We start from the raw sequence: 14,107 nt of genomic DNA, 5'->3' as shown, positions 1-14,107 counted from the left end.
AATCATATTCCAAAGGTAATTTATGTTAAAACTCTGTTATCTATTACTTTTTTAAAAATTATGTGATGAGTGTGTACAAATGTATTTATATGTTTATACCATATAGTTATATTTAAAGTTGAAGTTGTTTTTATCTAATTTTTAAAAACAGCATATAAAAAACAAATTGAAAACAATTTACATTTCTGTAGTACTGAATTTGGCTTAACATCTCACATGAGGCATTAGAACCTATACCTCTCATTCAGCACCAAGTATGTCAGAATGTTCCAGCATCTCCATTTTGCTATTTTAAATATTATCTTCTATGATAACTGTTGAAGCCTTTCTGTAGGAGTCAATTCAAAGAACACTTTACGAACAAACCAGTGTTTGTGAGTTTGGCTATATGCAGCTGATATAACTGAAAGCTAAAATTTTATGGTTCAGATCATCAATTTCCATTTCAATTTTATTGTCCATCTTCAAGCTATCTGAAAGAATGGTCATAAGTGTGATTTCTGAGTCTAAAGTTGCTGCAATTTGAGACCCTATAAATATAGATGTCATAGTGATGATGGATTTAATGCTGTACTGGGTTTGCCTAAACAAGTCTTCCCAGAGCAGCTTTTGTCTGACTCCAAGTGATGGATGATGGAACCCAATTGCTCATGAAACTTTATTGTTCTGTGTGTATGTGTGTGGCCATGCATGTATGTGTGTTTTTGATAGAAGTGAACATTCATCAGCTATTCTCAAATATATTATCCTTTGATTTCCATGAATTTCCTATAATTCATTATAATTAGTCTCTTGGGCAGACATACACATTGCAGAGGTTAACCATTACAACTTAACATCTATATGATGGCTTGCCTGTCTATTTCTCCCCTTGGTATATCAGAGGAAGTCAAAGAAAGCAGTAGGGTTTTGGAATCAGAGATTAAGAAATCCCAGCTCTGGAACCATTAGCAGTGGATTTGGACAAGTTGTTTGCTCTGTTCAAGCCTCTGAACCCTGATTATTTCAGAGGTAGAATGGGGATAATAATAATGTTTAGAGTAAAGAAGATAATGCAATATAGAACACTTAGTATATCTAATATGGGTAAATACAGAAAGTATGAATACGTTTCACCTAAAACATATGGTGGTAATAAATGTCTAGATGAGCTAGATCTCTGCATTTCAACAGATTTCCATTGAAAATTGTATTTTCTGTAGTTCATTCAACATTATTTTTCTCAGTTTTGTGTCCTTTAGTTTTTTTTTTTTTTTTTTGCTTTGACTCAGTAGTTTTCTAACTGTTGATAATAATACCACTTCTATTATAATTACCTACTCCATTGTTTTATAATATTCTTATTCTATCAGTATTATCCTTAGTTCATGTAATCTGTTGTTATATGGTAAATATACTTCTTATTTTCTCAATTATGTATAATTTAAATCTAATGAGAAAAACAAAAATTCTTTTGTGTATCTGATATACAAATATTATTATGGGCTTATCCATTTTATGACCTGGATTTAAACAATAAATTTAGAGCAACTAGAATCCTGATACTTTGAAGACAGAAGTACACAACTGCATATGGAGCATAAAATGGGAAGCGGGTGGTAAAACAAGAGAGGTACAGGTTAAACACTTCCAGGGAAAGAGTGAGTTTAAGATTGTCTAACCTGGAATGAAAGAGAGAAACAGACATCCAGTTTAACAACAGTCTGAATAAACATACTTATGTACTATGTCCCTACAAAATCTATGTTGAAGTCTTAAGCCCAAGTACCTTAGAATGTGTTTGTATCTGGATTATGGTTAAATGTGGTTATGTGGATGGGCCCTAATCAAGTATGACTGATGTCCATACTAGAAGGTGAAGAGACAGCCAGAAGTATGTGTGCACAGAGGAAAGACCATGTGAGGATACAAGGAAAAAGCAGAAGATTGGGCTCTCAGGGTAAACAAAATAGGCTGATACCCTGATCTTAGATTCCCAACCCCAGATCTGTGTGAAAATAAATTTTGGTTAAGTCCCCCAGTCAGTGGTATTTTGTTAGGTTAGACATAGGAGACTAAGACACCAAACAAAATCAGTCAACTAAACAAAAAAACCTAACATTTATAGAGTGTCTGACTTTTTTTGCTAATTTCTCATTTTCTATTCAGCAATCAAGAAATGAGTGGATTGACATAATTTTTACCATTACCATACTTGTACATTGCATTTATGGATATGGAAATTGAGTATCAAAAAAGTTAGTAGTCTTGCCTATTTGTCTCATCCCATTTTCCTGCAAACATTCCAGCACACAGAACATGATTGTGCTCCAGCACCCCCCAGGTTTCCTTTCAATTTACTCAAATCCCTCCTGCCTCCAGGAGCTTTTGCATATGATGTTGCCTCTGCCCAGCACATTCTTACCTAATTCTGCTGGTCTACTGATTCCTACTTATTTTTCAGATTCCATGTCAAATCTTACCTCCTTGAAAATGTGTTCCCTGAGATCTCAGTTTAAATCAGCCCACAACTCTTTTAAGCATTTTGACGCTTACTATATGTTATCTTCTCTCTTGAGATTTGAATTACAAAAGATGTCACTAATGCTGTTTTGTCAATCTTGTATCCTACCATGGACTGTCTTGCCTGACACATAATAATGTTGAAAGATACCTGCATGATAAATTAAGACTAAATATCTCCTAGATAATAAATGACGAAGCTGACAGTCAAAAGGAATTCTTTGTCTCCAGAGTCCATGCTTTCCCTCTTTTTTTCTTAAAAGTGTGTGTATACATATTTTGTTGCGTAGATATTACATTCATATGTTTATACATTAAGTACTTTAGAAAAGGATTAGGGAACAGAAGTAATGTACGTATTTCTAAAATGAAATTCAAGTGAGCAAACAGCATATATGGTATGAGGTAGCTACCGTGCCTCGTTTACTCTCTCCCTTCCCAAATAAAAGAAGTGTGATACAGCAGAATAATCCAGAATCCCCAGTAACATTTCCTAAGGCAAATAGGCTTTATTAGTAATTGTGGAACTGCGGCTAGATTAAACTGAAAGTGTTCATCAGTATGTTGAGTTTTATGGAACTTAATTATGTAAATAATCTGACTAGGGACATACTCTCTAAATTCTCATTACGAAATCGTTAGCACTCTTTGAAATTGTGATGTGCTGACCAACCCCAACAGAGAATGTTAAGTATAAACACTTGTACTGTAAGCTACCCATTAGCTCCTAATGTCTTTGGAACTCCAAGGGCAGATTTTTACATTCAGGAATGAAAGGGGGTTCTCTGAGGATGATTTCATCACCAGATCACTTTATATGTTTCTGTGTGCTTTTTGATCTTCCCCTTATTTCTCTGAATAATCAGACTTCCTCTATCACTTCCATGTCTGGTATTTTCTTGAATTGTTTTGAAGGAAGTCACAAAACAACCAAATGAGGGATTGCCCATGGTAGAAATTAAGGTACTACTATATGAATCTCTTAAAAACTAAAAAATTGTATTTCACAATTATTCTGCTGGTTTACTTTATCCTTTTAATGCTTTAGAAAAATAAAAATTTGAATATATTCTGTGAATATTCAGAAATTATGAATATCATGTTTAAAATATTTATATAATTTTATCAAATATAAGGTCTAAAATGTACTAAATTAATTTATGAGATTTTATTAGTGGTTTTTTTTCAATTTTTTAATGTTTATTTATTATTGAGAGACAGAGAGACACAGCGTGAGCAGGGGAGGGGTAGAGACAGGGGGAGACACAGAATCTGAAGTAGGCTCCAGGCTCTGAGCTGTCAGCACAGAGCCCAACACGGGACTCAAACTCACAAACTGTGAGATCATGACCTGGGCCGAAGTCAGTCGCCTAACCAACTGAGCCACCAGGCACCCCAGTTAGTGTTCTTTTCTAAAGTAGATATTTCATCTCAAGGAATTGTGACTAGAAGTGGCTTATTGCTCATAATGATAAAGATAATAATTGGATATATTATTCCTAATTAAATTTAATCAGTGATCTTAGTATCTAATAATCTAATATCAATTAGATATATAATATCAATAATCTAATATCAATTGAGTATTGTTTTACAGATCCTGAAATATAATTTAATTAGAACCACTATAATTAATATATGATATTAACCATCTCACTAATATTTAATCTTGATTACAAATGCAAAAATATATTTTAAAAATCCATTTATCCAGTGGGAATATCTGAAATTTTATCAGGGAACAGTCTTTGAGAAGAATTATGACATGATGTGGAAACCCTTTTCTTCCATATAAGAACACAAAGGAAAAGAAAAATGTCCTCAAGTTTCCCAAAGAATGAACCCCAAAAGAAAAATTAACTAGTATAATACTGAGTTTAGAACTCTCCAGAAAACAACTCAATTGCATGATATTTTCAATACTAAATTCAGAGCTTTTAGCTTTTAGCTATTTGCTCAGCTGCCCATAATTGCTAGAAAATCTAACTATGGCTCAATGAATGCCAACCGTTACTTTGCCAATAGAAAGTCCCATGAGCACAGGGATAATCCTATCCTAACATGGAGACCAGGGCCAGACTGTGGTCACAGTGGAGGTGGTATCTAAGCACCTGGAAGCCTGTGGGCTTGTTAAGGGAATAGTTGATGTATTTCTAGGAACATAGTTGTTGTTATAAACTAAAATGCAAAATTGATTTTTCAAGGTCAGTAGGCCAATGCCTTAGTTTTATTAAAAAGCTAAAGATGGGCAAATCATAACTCTGTCAATTGAAGGGCTATTTTTTCACTGGAGACACAAAGCAGTTATATAACACAAGAAAACACTACGTAATTGAATGCAAAAATGAATGGCACACTGTTGGTGGTATTAGATGGTTAAGAGATCATTAATACTGAAAATATTGGTAGCATTTTAGGTAATAAGTGAAGCTTAAGTACATTCTTAAGTATTAGCAGCATTTAAGTGGATAGAAGAGAAACCTAGGCAGGTTTCTCTTGGTTTAAATTTCAAGTGAAGATTTTTAGATTTAATTTTTTGATAGTGACCTACTATCCAAAGTTTTTTTTTTCTTTGATGTTTATTTATTTACTTTGAGAGAAAGAGAACACTTGCGGGAGTGGGCAAGCAGAAGAAGGGTGGAGGGAAAGAGAGGGAGAGAGAGAATCCCAAGCAGGCTCTGCACTGTCAGTGCAGAGCCCAACACAGGGCTCAATATCATGACCTGAGCCAAAATCAAGAGACAGACACTTAACTGACTGAGCCACCTAGGCACCCCTACCATCAAAGTTTTAAATCAAGAAGTTTAACTTACTTTTTTTCAAGGATGGGATGAAAAGTGGAAGCTGGGAGCAATTCCATGTCACCTGTGGAAACTACCTGAATATATATGGTAGGAATTGAATTGGCCTTCTTAGCAGAAATATCCCCTATTTATGTTTAATTCCATTTTAAAAAATCAATTTTTATAGTGAACTTACTAAATTTCTTCTAAGTTAAATGCATATAAAATAACCCTAGAAGGGCACATGTGTGGCTTAGTCAGTTAAGCCCCATGTAGGGCTCTGCACTGACAGAGCAGAGCTTGCTTGGGATTCTCTGTCTCCTCTCTCTCAGCTTCTCTTTCTTTCTCTCTCTCAAAATAAACCAATAAAACCAATAAAATAGTGTATTGGCATCAAATATATCAATTGAGGTCTATCTTTTATTTCTGTTTGTGAATAGACAGTTTAGGGGTCTAAATCCTCCCTGAAAATATAATTGTTTTGATTTTATAGTAATTTCTTTATATGTTTATGGCTGATTAAATAAATTAATGGTGTTTTTTGATTTTCTTTTAGATTTTATGTTGAGAGAGAGGGACAGGGAAGGAGGGAGGGAGAGAGGGGAGAGTAAGAAGGAGAGAGAATCTCAAGCAGACTCCACGCTCAGCACGGGCCCTGTGTGGAGCTCAATCTCACGACCCTGGGATGGTGACCTGAGCCAAAATCAGAAGTCAGACCTAACCAACTGAGCCACCTAGGCACCCCAATGGTGTTTTCAGTATAAATATGATAGGCAGTTAATAAGGAAAATACACACATGTACATGTTCTATACTGAGGTTTATCACTGGCAATTAAAAACTGCTTTCTTAAATAAAAGATGGAAGTCAGTAATTTTAAACAATGACTTTTATAACACTGAAGAATAATCAGATGAGAGAGTTAATACCCAACATAATGGAATTTTACTATTTGCTGTCTTTTTGATCATATATATGTAAGATTGGCCTATTCCATGTATTCCTTCTAGGCTTCGCTAAGACATGTGGAAGCTTAGAAATTGTTGCTGTATGATGATAGGCATGCAAATAATAAAACAGTCGGTCACCCACATCTCTATTGTGTTCAGCATAGTTATTTGACCTTTCCTGGCATCTACCCTGACTACCTAAGTGTAATGAATAGAATTTATGGCCCACTAAACTTTTCTTTCAGGTTCTAATTGGTGGAGAGTTGTTAATGATTACTATTATGTGAATACAAATGACAAATATGAGCAATCACTGCAAGTTTGGGAGAAGAATAATTACAGGTAGTCCAAACACCAGGAGTCCTGAAAAGAGTTCAATGTATATTTATAATTATGCAAAAAAATATTTGTTCTACTCATTTGACCTTTAAAGCACCCCGTGTGCTGATTTTAGAGAAAGCATTACAAAGCCTTGATGGAAAAATTTTACACTGCATGGTGTGCTAGGCAAACTGTATCATCAGCAAATGCTAAACAATAATGTTGTAAGACTGTTTTCTTACGTTCAGTCAATTCCTGTTAGATTCAATCGGACACAATCAGAACAGCATTGCCTCCACTCTAATGAGCCTAAGGGGAAAGATATGACTGCTGTTAAAAAGTGTGTCTCTTGAATAAAGTAACAATCCTGCTAGATGAAATATTAGAATTGCATTTTCGGCAAAGAACACATGATGGTCTACATTGTTATAATGGACATTTACTTACTTTCATCTTTCTTCAGCTTAGCTGCCAGCTCTCTGGAATAGGTGTATGAGAAAAGATAATATGCCATCCATGTATTCATTTACAATGGGTAATTTATCTCAGAAATGATAATAGCTTTGAAAACAAGAATAACCAATGCAGAATTTTAAGTATGAAAGAAAAATTCCCATACTTATCCAAAGGTGAAAGCCTACAGAATTAGTATATAGGAAATAGTGTTCTTGATGGTGAAGAAGTTTCCCCTCTGAGACAATGAATAGAAATTGTACTACAATAATAAAAACCATAATAAATTTTAAAGAAAAGCCACCAATGTGATATATTTATAATTAGTCTCCTACCATCATATATGAATCTTTCCCTAATACTCTTGAGTTCTTCTGTTTGTTTATTCAGGTGATGGCAGGTCTATAGCTTAGAGTTGATAATCAAAAGCCAGTCACCTGATATGTTACTATTCATGCAGAAAACCTTTTTAAGGAATTAATGTGGCTAACACAAATTAAGAGAGACAGATCTTGAGATTTTAACAAAAACTATTATCAGGTCCAGCTCCAATTAAAGAATCAAATTCCATACTCTGTTAACATTAATACTGTTTCACTGATGTGATTAGAAGATTATATAAAAGATCTTCCTATACGTTGGGTCAAATGATAGCTTGTATTCTCAGTACTGTAGGTATCAAAATCAGTATCAGTCAGAACTTTACCAAATAGATCCAGCAGAAGATATATATTAAGAGATTTATTTCAAGGAATTGGCTTATATGATCGTGGCATCTGTCTGGATAAGTACAAAGTCTGAGGGGCAGGTCTGCAGACTGGAAACCTCTGGGTGGGGGCTAATGCTACAATCCACAGGTGGAATTTCTTCAAGGGAACTTCAGTTTTGCTTGTAAAGCCTTTCAGTTGATGAATGAGGTCTACTCAAATTTTGAAGGGTCATCTCCTTTACTTAAAGTCAACTGCTTGTAGATGTTAACCACACCTACAAAATGCGTTAACAGCAACACCTAGATTAGTGTTTGAATAACAGGAGACTGTAGCCTAGCTAAATTGCCACACAAAACTAACCATCACAGACACAGTAGATTGAGAAAAAATTTTGAAGAAAATTTAGGAATATATAATGGAAAGGTTGAGAAAGCTTATATACCACAAATTAACTTCTAGAAATTTTCCTAAGAAAATACATTGATGTGTGTATCAAGATGCATGAAACAGTCATATATTTTAGTTTTACAGAAAAGAGTGAAAATACAAAGATTCCCAAATACCAATGATTGAACATTTTAGAAATAAAGTACAAACATATGAACTATTACTATACATTCATGAAAGTTAATAGTTTGGAATAACATTAACATACATAAATGTCTTATGTTATTAAATTAACAAAGAAGGCAAACTCCAAAAGAGTTTATATGTTACATTCCCAACTTCAGGGAACATTCTGTAATGAAATGACAGTTTTAAATTACAATACAGTTATAATGGTTCCTTCTGATAAATGCAGGTTATTGTGCCTTTTTCCTCTTTGGTATTTTCAGCATTTTATGAAATATCTTCTAATAAATAAAGCACATGCTATCTTCAAAAGAAAAATGCTGTCATTCGTTAAGCACCTCTTGTATTTCAGATAGTGTCTTGTAAAACTGCTCATTATTCAACACATACTGTAGTGTTTGCAACATACAAGGCCCTGTTGTACGTATGAGGATACAGGAGTAACATAACAAAGGCCTCTGTCTCCTCATACTGTTGACATTGTAGTGCATGAACTATAATCTCCATACAGAATAGCATGTTCCACATGCTTAAAGTAGTGAAGCTTAAAGATCTGGTATTGAACTGAACTCTCATTCTCAACTATAGACAGACAAAGCCCTTAAAACTCCACTTTATTCATTTCGCTTCTAGCCTTCACCATCTCTCAAAATCTCACACTGTAATATCTCTTATTCTTCACTCTTCCTCTCGTAATCATCATAATCACACAGAGGTCAGTTCTGGAATATTTCTACTCTGTATTTGTGTGTGGTCTGTATTGCACAACTTAGAACCATTGTTTATTGAATTAATATGTATTTTATATCACACTTTTTCATTATTCTCTAGTCAGATCCATAAGAGTAAACACCACTGTTGAATATGGACTAAATACAGATCTTTAAAGGAAGAAAAAAAAATGTTCTTCTCATTTGGATAAAATATTCTAATTTGTAATATAAATATGTAAATACACATGCATATGTATTTTAGATACATATATGCAGGTGTGTATGCACACCTGTATGTACATGTGTGTATGTATACAGGCATGTGTATTCCTTTAAATTTTAGAATTTAGAATGTAGAATAACTTTTGTTATTGTTATTGTCTTGATTAAAAATGCCACGGACAACATTTGGAATAAAAAATAGATTCTTAATGATAAACATGCTGAAGTGTCAAAAAATCTTTTAAGAAGAGTTCGAACAGAGAATACTTGGTATACCAAATATTAAAATAAATTGTCCCACTAGAGTAATTAAAGAAATATACTTGGAATCAAGTACACTGAAGAGCTATAAAATACGAAATGAAGAAATACTATATACATGAAATATTATTGTGAATATTAGTGACCTTCAAATCCATGTATAAACATAAAATATAGGCAAATATTTATTTCTTTGTTGGGAAGGATTTTCATCAGAGAATATATTGAAAATACTAATAGATCTTATATGAGTAGAAATATAAAACTAAACATTTACTTCTGGGAACATTTCCTAAGATTAAATAAGAGTGATATGACCGGGGCGCCTGGGTGGCGCAGTCGGTTAAGCGTCCGACTTCAGCCAGGTCACGATCTCGCGGTCCGTGAGTTCGAGCCCCGCCTCGGGCTCTGGGCTGATGACTCAGAGCCTGGAGCCTTTTTCCGATTCTGTGTCTCCCTCTCTCTCTGCCCCTCCCCGGTTCATACTCTGTCTCTCTCTGTCCCAAAAATAAATAAACATTGAAAAAAAAAAAAAAAAAGTGATATGACCTCATAAATTAGTATCATGTACGCATTTATCACTTTAAAATCTTAGAAACTAAGTATCCAACAATATGTAGCCACATAAGAGAAATTATGCACATCAGAAAAATTTAATTTAGATGTATAATTATTGACCTATATTTTATTGATATAATTATAAAAACATAAAATTAAATATTACCCTGTGGATTATTTTTAAAAACAAAATTTAACAGTAAATTTCAAAGATCTTAGTGGCTTTATTCAGTGATTCATGAATATGTATGTATTGTATATATATTATCTTTTCAGTTATTATAGCTATAATCAACAGCCAAATAAATATGTTTGATGGCTTAATGGCTTTCCTTTGCTTCATGAAATATGGGAAATTTGTTCATTAACAAAGTCTTAGTGAATAATTGCTAATACTATTTCAATATCACAAAACAGTATGAAATATTTTTCCAAACATTAAAATTTAAAGATTGATTGGAGAAAAGTAGTTGTGCTTTTTATTTTTATCATTTAATGAATAACTTCCTAGAAGCTGTATCCTCCCTAAGATATTTTTAACAGCTTAATTGTAAGAAGTAATTAACCCAGAAAGCTTCTAGTTTGCTTCTAAATACAGCATCCAAGAATATCAAATGGGTTCTAAAAATGTTCAGTACATTTTTCCCATGTTCTTAATATACAGAACAGCATGATCTTTTCAAAAACTTTTCAGAACTTTCTTTATCATAGCATTAATATTGGCTGCCATGTTATACATGGTTTTAGTTTTATTAACTTTGTATCATGATATAGATAAAAGGAGGATGCAAAAAAAATCTCCAAATATTTTTTAAGAAAAAATGTATGTGCATTATAGATATGATTTATTTCATTGCTCCTATTCTTTATTCACTACAAAAATGTGTAAATGTGTGTGTGTGTGTGTATTCACATATACAGAACACATTTTCTGGGGTCATGAGAACATTTCTAAAATTGACCATATGCTGGGCTATGCAGGCTAAGTGAATAAATTTCAAGAATCAGAAGCAAACAATGTTCTTCGAATAAGCTTGATTTGAGCTTTTATAGTATTTTATAATATAAAAGATAACCAGGAAGTCCCTGTACAGTTCTGAATAATCTTGGGCCAAACAAACAAAAAAATCACAAAAGAAATTAGAAAATATTTTGAATAGATGATGAGGAAGAACTTTTTGTGCATAGCTAAATTTATTCTTAGAAGTTTACAATCTTGAGAGCTTATGTTAGATTAAACAGCCTAGAAGCAGGAGAGTAAATTAAGCCCAAAGAAAGTGAAAAGATGAAAATCATAAAAATAAAACAGTAGCTAATGGAGTAGAAAATAAACATAGGATGGCAACTATCAACAATGCCAAAAGTGTGTTCTTTGAAATTGGCTACTCCCTACCAAGATTAATCTACAAAACAAATAAAATGAGAAAAAGCACACATAGCCAATATTATAAGAAAGAGAGACATTGTTAGAGTCTCAACACCAATTACATCTTTACTGGCAATAATGTTTGGTATAAATATATTTTATGCCAATATTTTGGATAAATAAAAGTATTTTATTCCAGTAATTTTGAAAATTCAGGTTAAATGAAAATGTTTCTAAAAAAACACAACTTAGTAAAATAGATGTGATAATACATATATATCTGCATTGATTAAATACATTAAATCCATCCTTAGTAACTTCCTCAAAGAAAACTCCAAGTCCAGGGGGCTGTACTAGTGAATTCTGCAAATATTGAAAAGTAGAGATAACGTCAATATTTTATTAACTTTCTGAAATAATAAAAGGACAGCATCATCTTGATACCAAAATTTAATAAGAGTAATACCAAGACAGGAGGACTCAGGCCAATGACTCTGTTTAACATACATATTCCTTAATATATAGAAGAGTGAATTCTGTGTTATGTAAAATCGACATACATTACTGCCAAGTAAATTTATTTCAGGAATGCATTCAAACATTAAAAAAAACAGCATAATTCATCACAATAAAGAGAAAAAAAAATTTTTTGATAATCTCAATTCAAAAAGATAAAGAGGATTTATACTTCAAATATCTGGACTTAATAAAAAGTATCAGTATTTCAGGCAGTGTGATATTGGTACAGGGGTAGAAGTATAGACCAATAAAATAGAGTGCCTGGGAACATACTCACACACGCACACTCACTCCTGTAGTCAAAGGTATGTTGTACACTGGATAACCATATTTAAACCTGATTCTTTTCAATATTTTTCACACAGAAAATTAGACAATGTAAAAAACTGAAGTAGAATATTATGCTCTTAATGTCATTTTAGTCACTGATGGGAATGTTCCATTTATTATCAGAATTTATTTCATTAAGTGATTGCCACAATTTGTTGTTTTGTCAAAATTTAACTTTGTATTTATGTACTTAAAACATTAAGCGTTTCTAATTTAGAACAGATAAATCTACTGATAATTTTGTTGGCTTTATGGTGAGATAATCTGTTTACTTAAATGTTTCTTCTTTTGTTAATAGCTTAATTAATTGGTCAAATGTTTATACAACACATGCTAAAACCATAAATTTTTTCCCTAAATGGTTGCAGGCAAGAATTTGATCCATGTAGAGCTGAACTGACTATTTTAGGAAGGACTATGAAAACAACTGAATCTATCAATCACATATTTGGAAAACCCTTGCCAGAATCAGGATCTGTCTTTATTGGTGGTTTTCCATATCTTCGTGGAACAAACCAGGTATTTCTATTGATATCTTAAAATATATTTATTATGTCATTGTATGAAAAACAGATTGGAAAATTTTAGAAAAGTTTCCTAGTTAATGGAGCTGTCTTCATGGTTTTGAAAAGAGAGCATGAACAATTCTACTAAGATATCCTACTGAAGCATACTAAAAGTTTACTGTTCTCATTGTACAGAATTGCTTTGGTTGTCAGGCTGCTTCCCCATCTTATGGCTATACGTGTGCATTATACTTAATGATAATTTTAAACATATGGGCTTTTGTTCACTCCTATGCTAGTGATTTCCTTGGATATATGAGTGGGTCGGCTCAAGAACACACCACAAATCTGATTCAGGAAATGGATCTGGAAGACCATTCCCAGTCTCCACTTCATATTGGGTTTTTAAAATGTAAAAATGTTCTCTGCAGAGGTTGTGCATATGCCAACCCGTACTCTAAATTTTCATTTAGATAATTAGCTTATTGTCTTCATTATTAACCTATATTTTTGGATAAGAGCTTTCATGCTGACTTAAATGTTATTGATCATTGGCTCCATTTTATGTTATTATGGAGAATTACTTTCACAATTTAGGGTTGCTTGTTAAGTGTACCAATAGCTTATTACATCTTTTCTCTTACTGTATTTACAATTGTGCTTTACTTATGTGAACATACTATTTTAAAATACTGGAGATCTAAAATGCTATTATTTCGAAGCCCCACAAGTAATATAAATTGGGTATAAATCTATTGGTAAGCTAAAAAAATTCAAAGCAAATTTACATAAAGAACAAAAGTCACTTGCATAGTTGATGTGATGCATATGCCTTCAGTGAAATAAGGGAATTCTTTATCTGTAAGCATGCAGACGTTATTTTAAATTCAGCTTTACTCCATTAGACTTTTTGTGACTTTTTCTATAGTAATGCATTTCACTGACTTTTTCCTAGATACAACAAAACTATAAGCTCTATAAGAGTAACACATTTCTGTTTTATTTACCTTTTTATACCTCAAGGCAAGGACAGTTTCTGTCACATAGGCGTCCATAAAACATCTTGTAAATGTATGATCAATTAAAGAATGGATGATAGGATTACAAAAAACTTACATAAATGAATCTTTAGTCACATATATATACACATATATATATTTATGTATATATACATCCCAAGTAAAAGATGAGTTCTCATATAGAATTTAATATTTGTGGGCACAGATTAACTAACTGCAAGTTCTCAAGACTCAAGGAGCTATTACTCTGTTGAGGATACAGGAGCAGTATAGAAAAATAGAAAAGAAAACCTCCTAGTCTCCCTAGGGGAATAAGGGGGTT

At 32.8% G+C, this 14,107-nt stretch overlaps 1 protein-coding gene across 1 annotated transcript in view; it reads left to right on the top strand.

The window, feature by feature from the left end:
* The window catches only part of EYS (eyes shut homolog), a 1,626,372-nt gene that overhangs the window by 1,038,903 nt on the left and 573,362 nt on the right, over positions 1-14,107 (top strand). The window contains exon 28 of the mRNA XM_047860135.1: positions 12,629-12,779. Coding sequence (XP_047716091.1) covers positions 12,629-12,779 — 151 coding nt within the window. The remainder of the gene's footprint in view (positions 1-12,628; positions 12,780-14,107) is intronic.

The sequence above is a fragment of the Prionailurus viverrinus genome, chromosome B2 (assembly GCF_022837055.1).
Source record: "Prionailurus viverrinus isolate Anna chromosome B2, UM_Priviv_1.0, whole genome shotgun sequence".
Lineage (NCBI taxonomy): Eukaryota > Metazoa > Chordata > Mammalia > Carnivora > Felidae > Prionailurus > Prionailurus viverrinus.
Note: the sequence above shows the minus strand (reverse complement) of the source record. Positions and strands in the feature narration are given on the sequence as shown.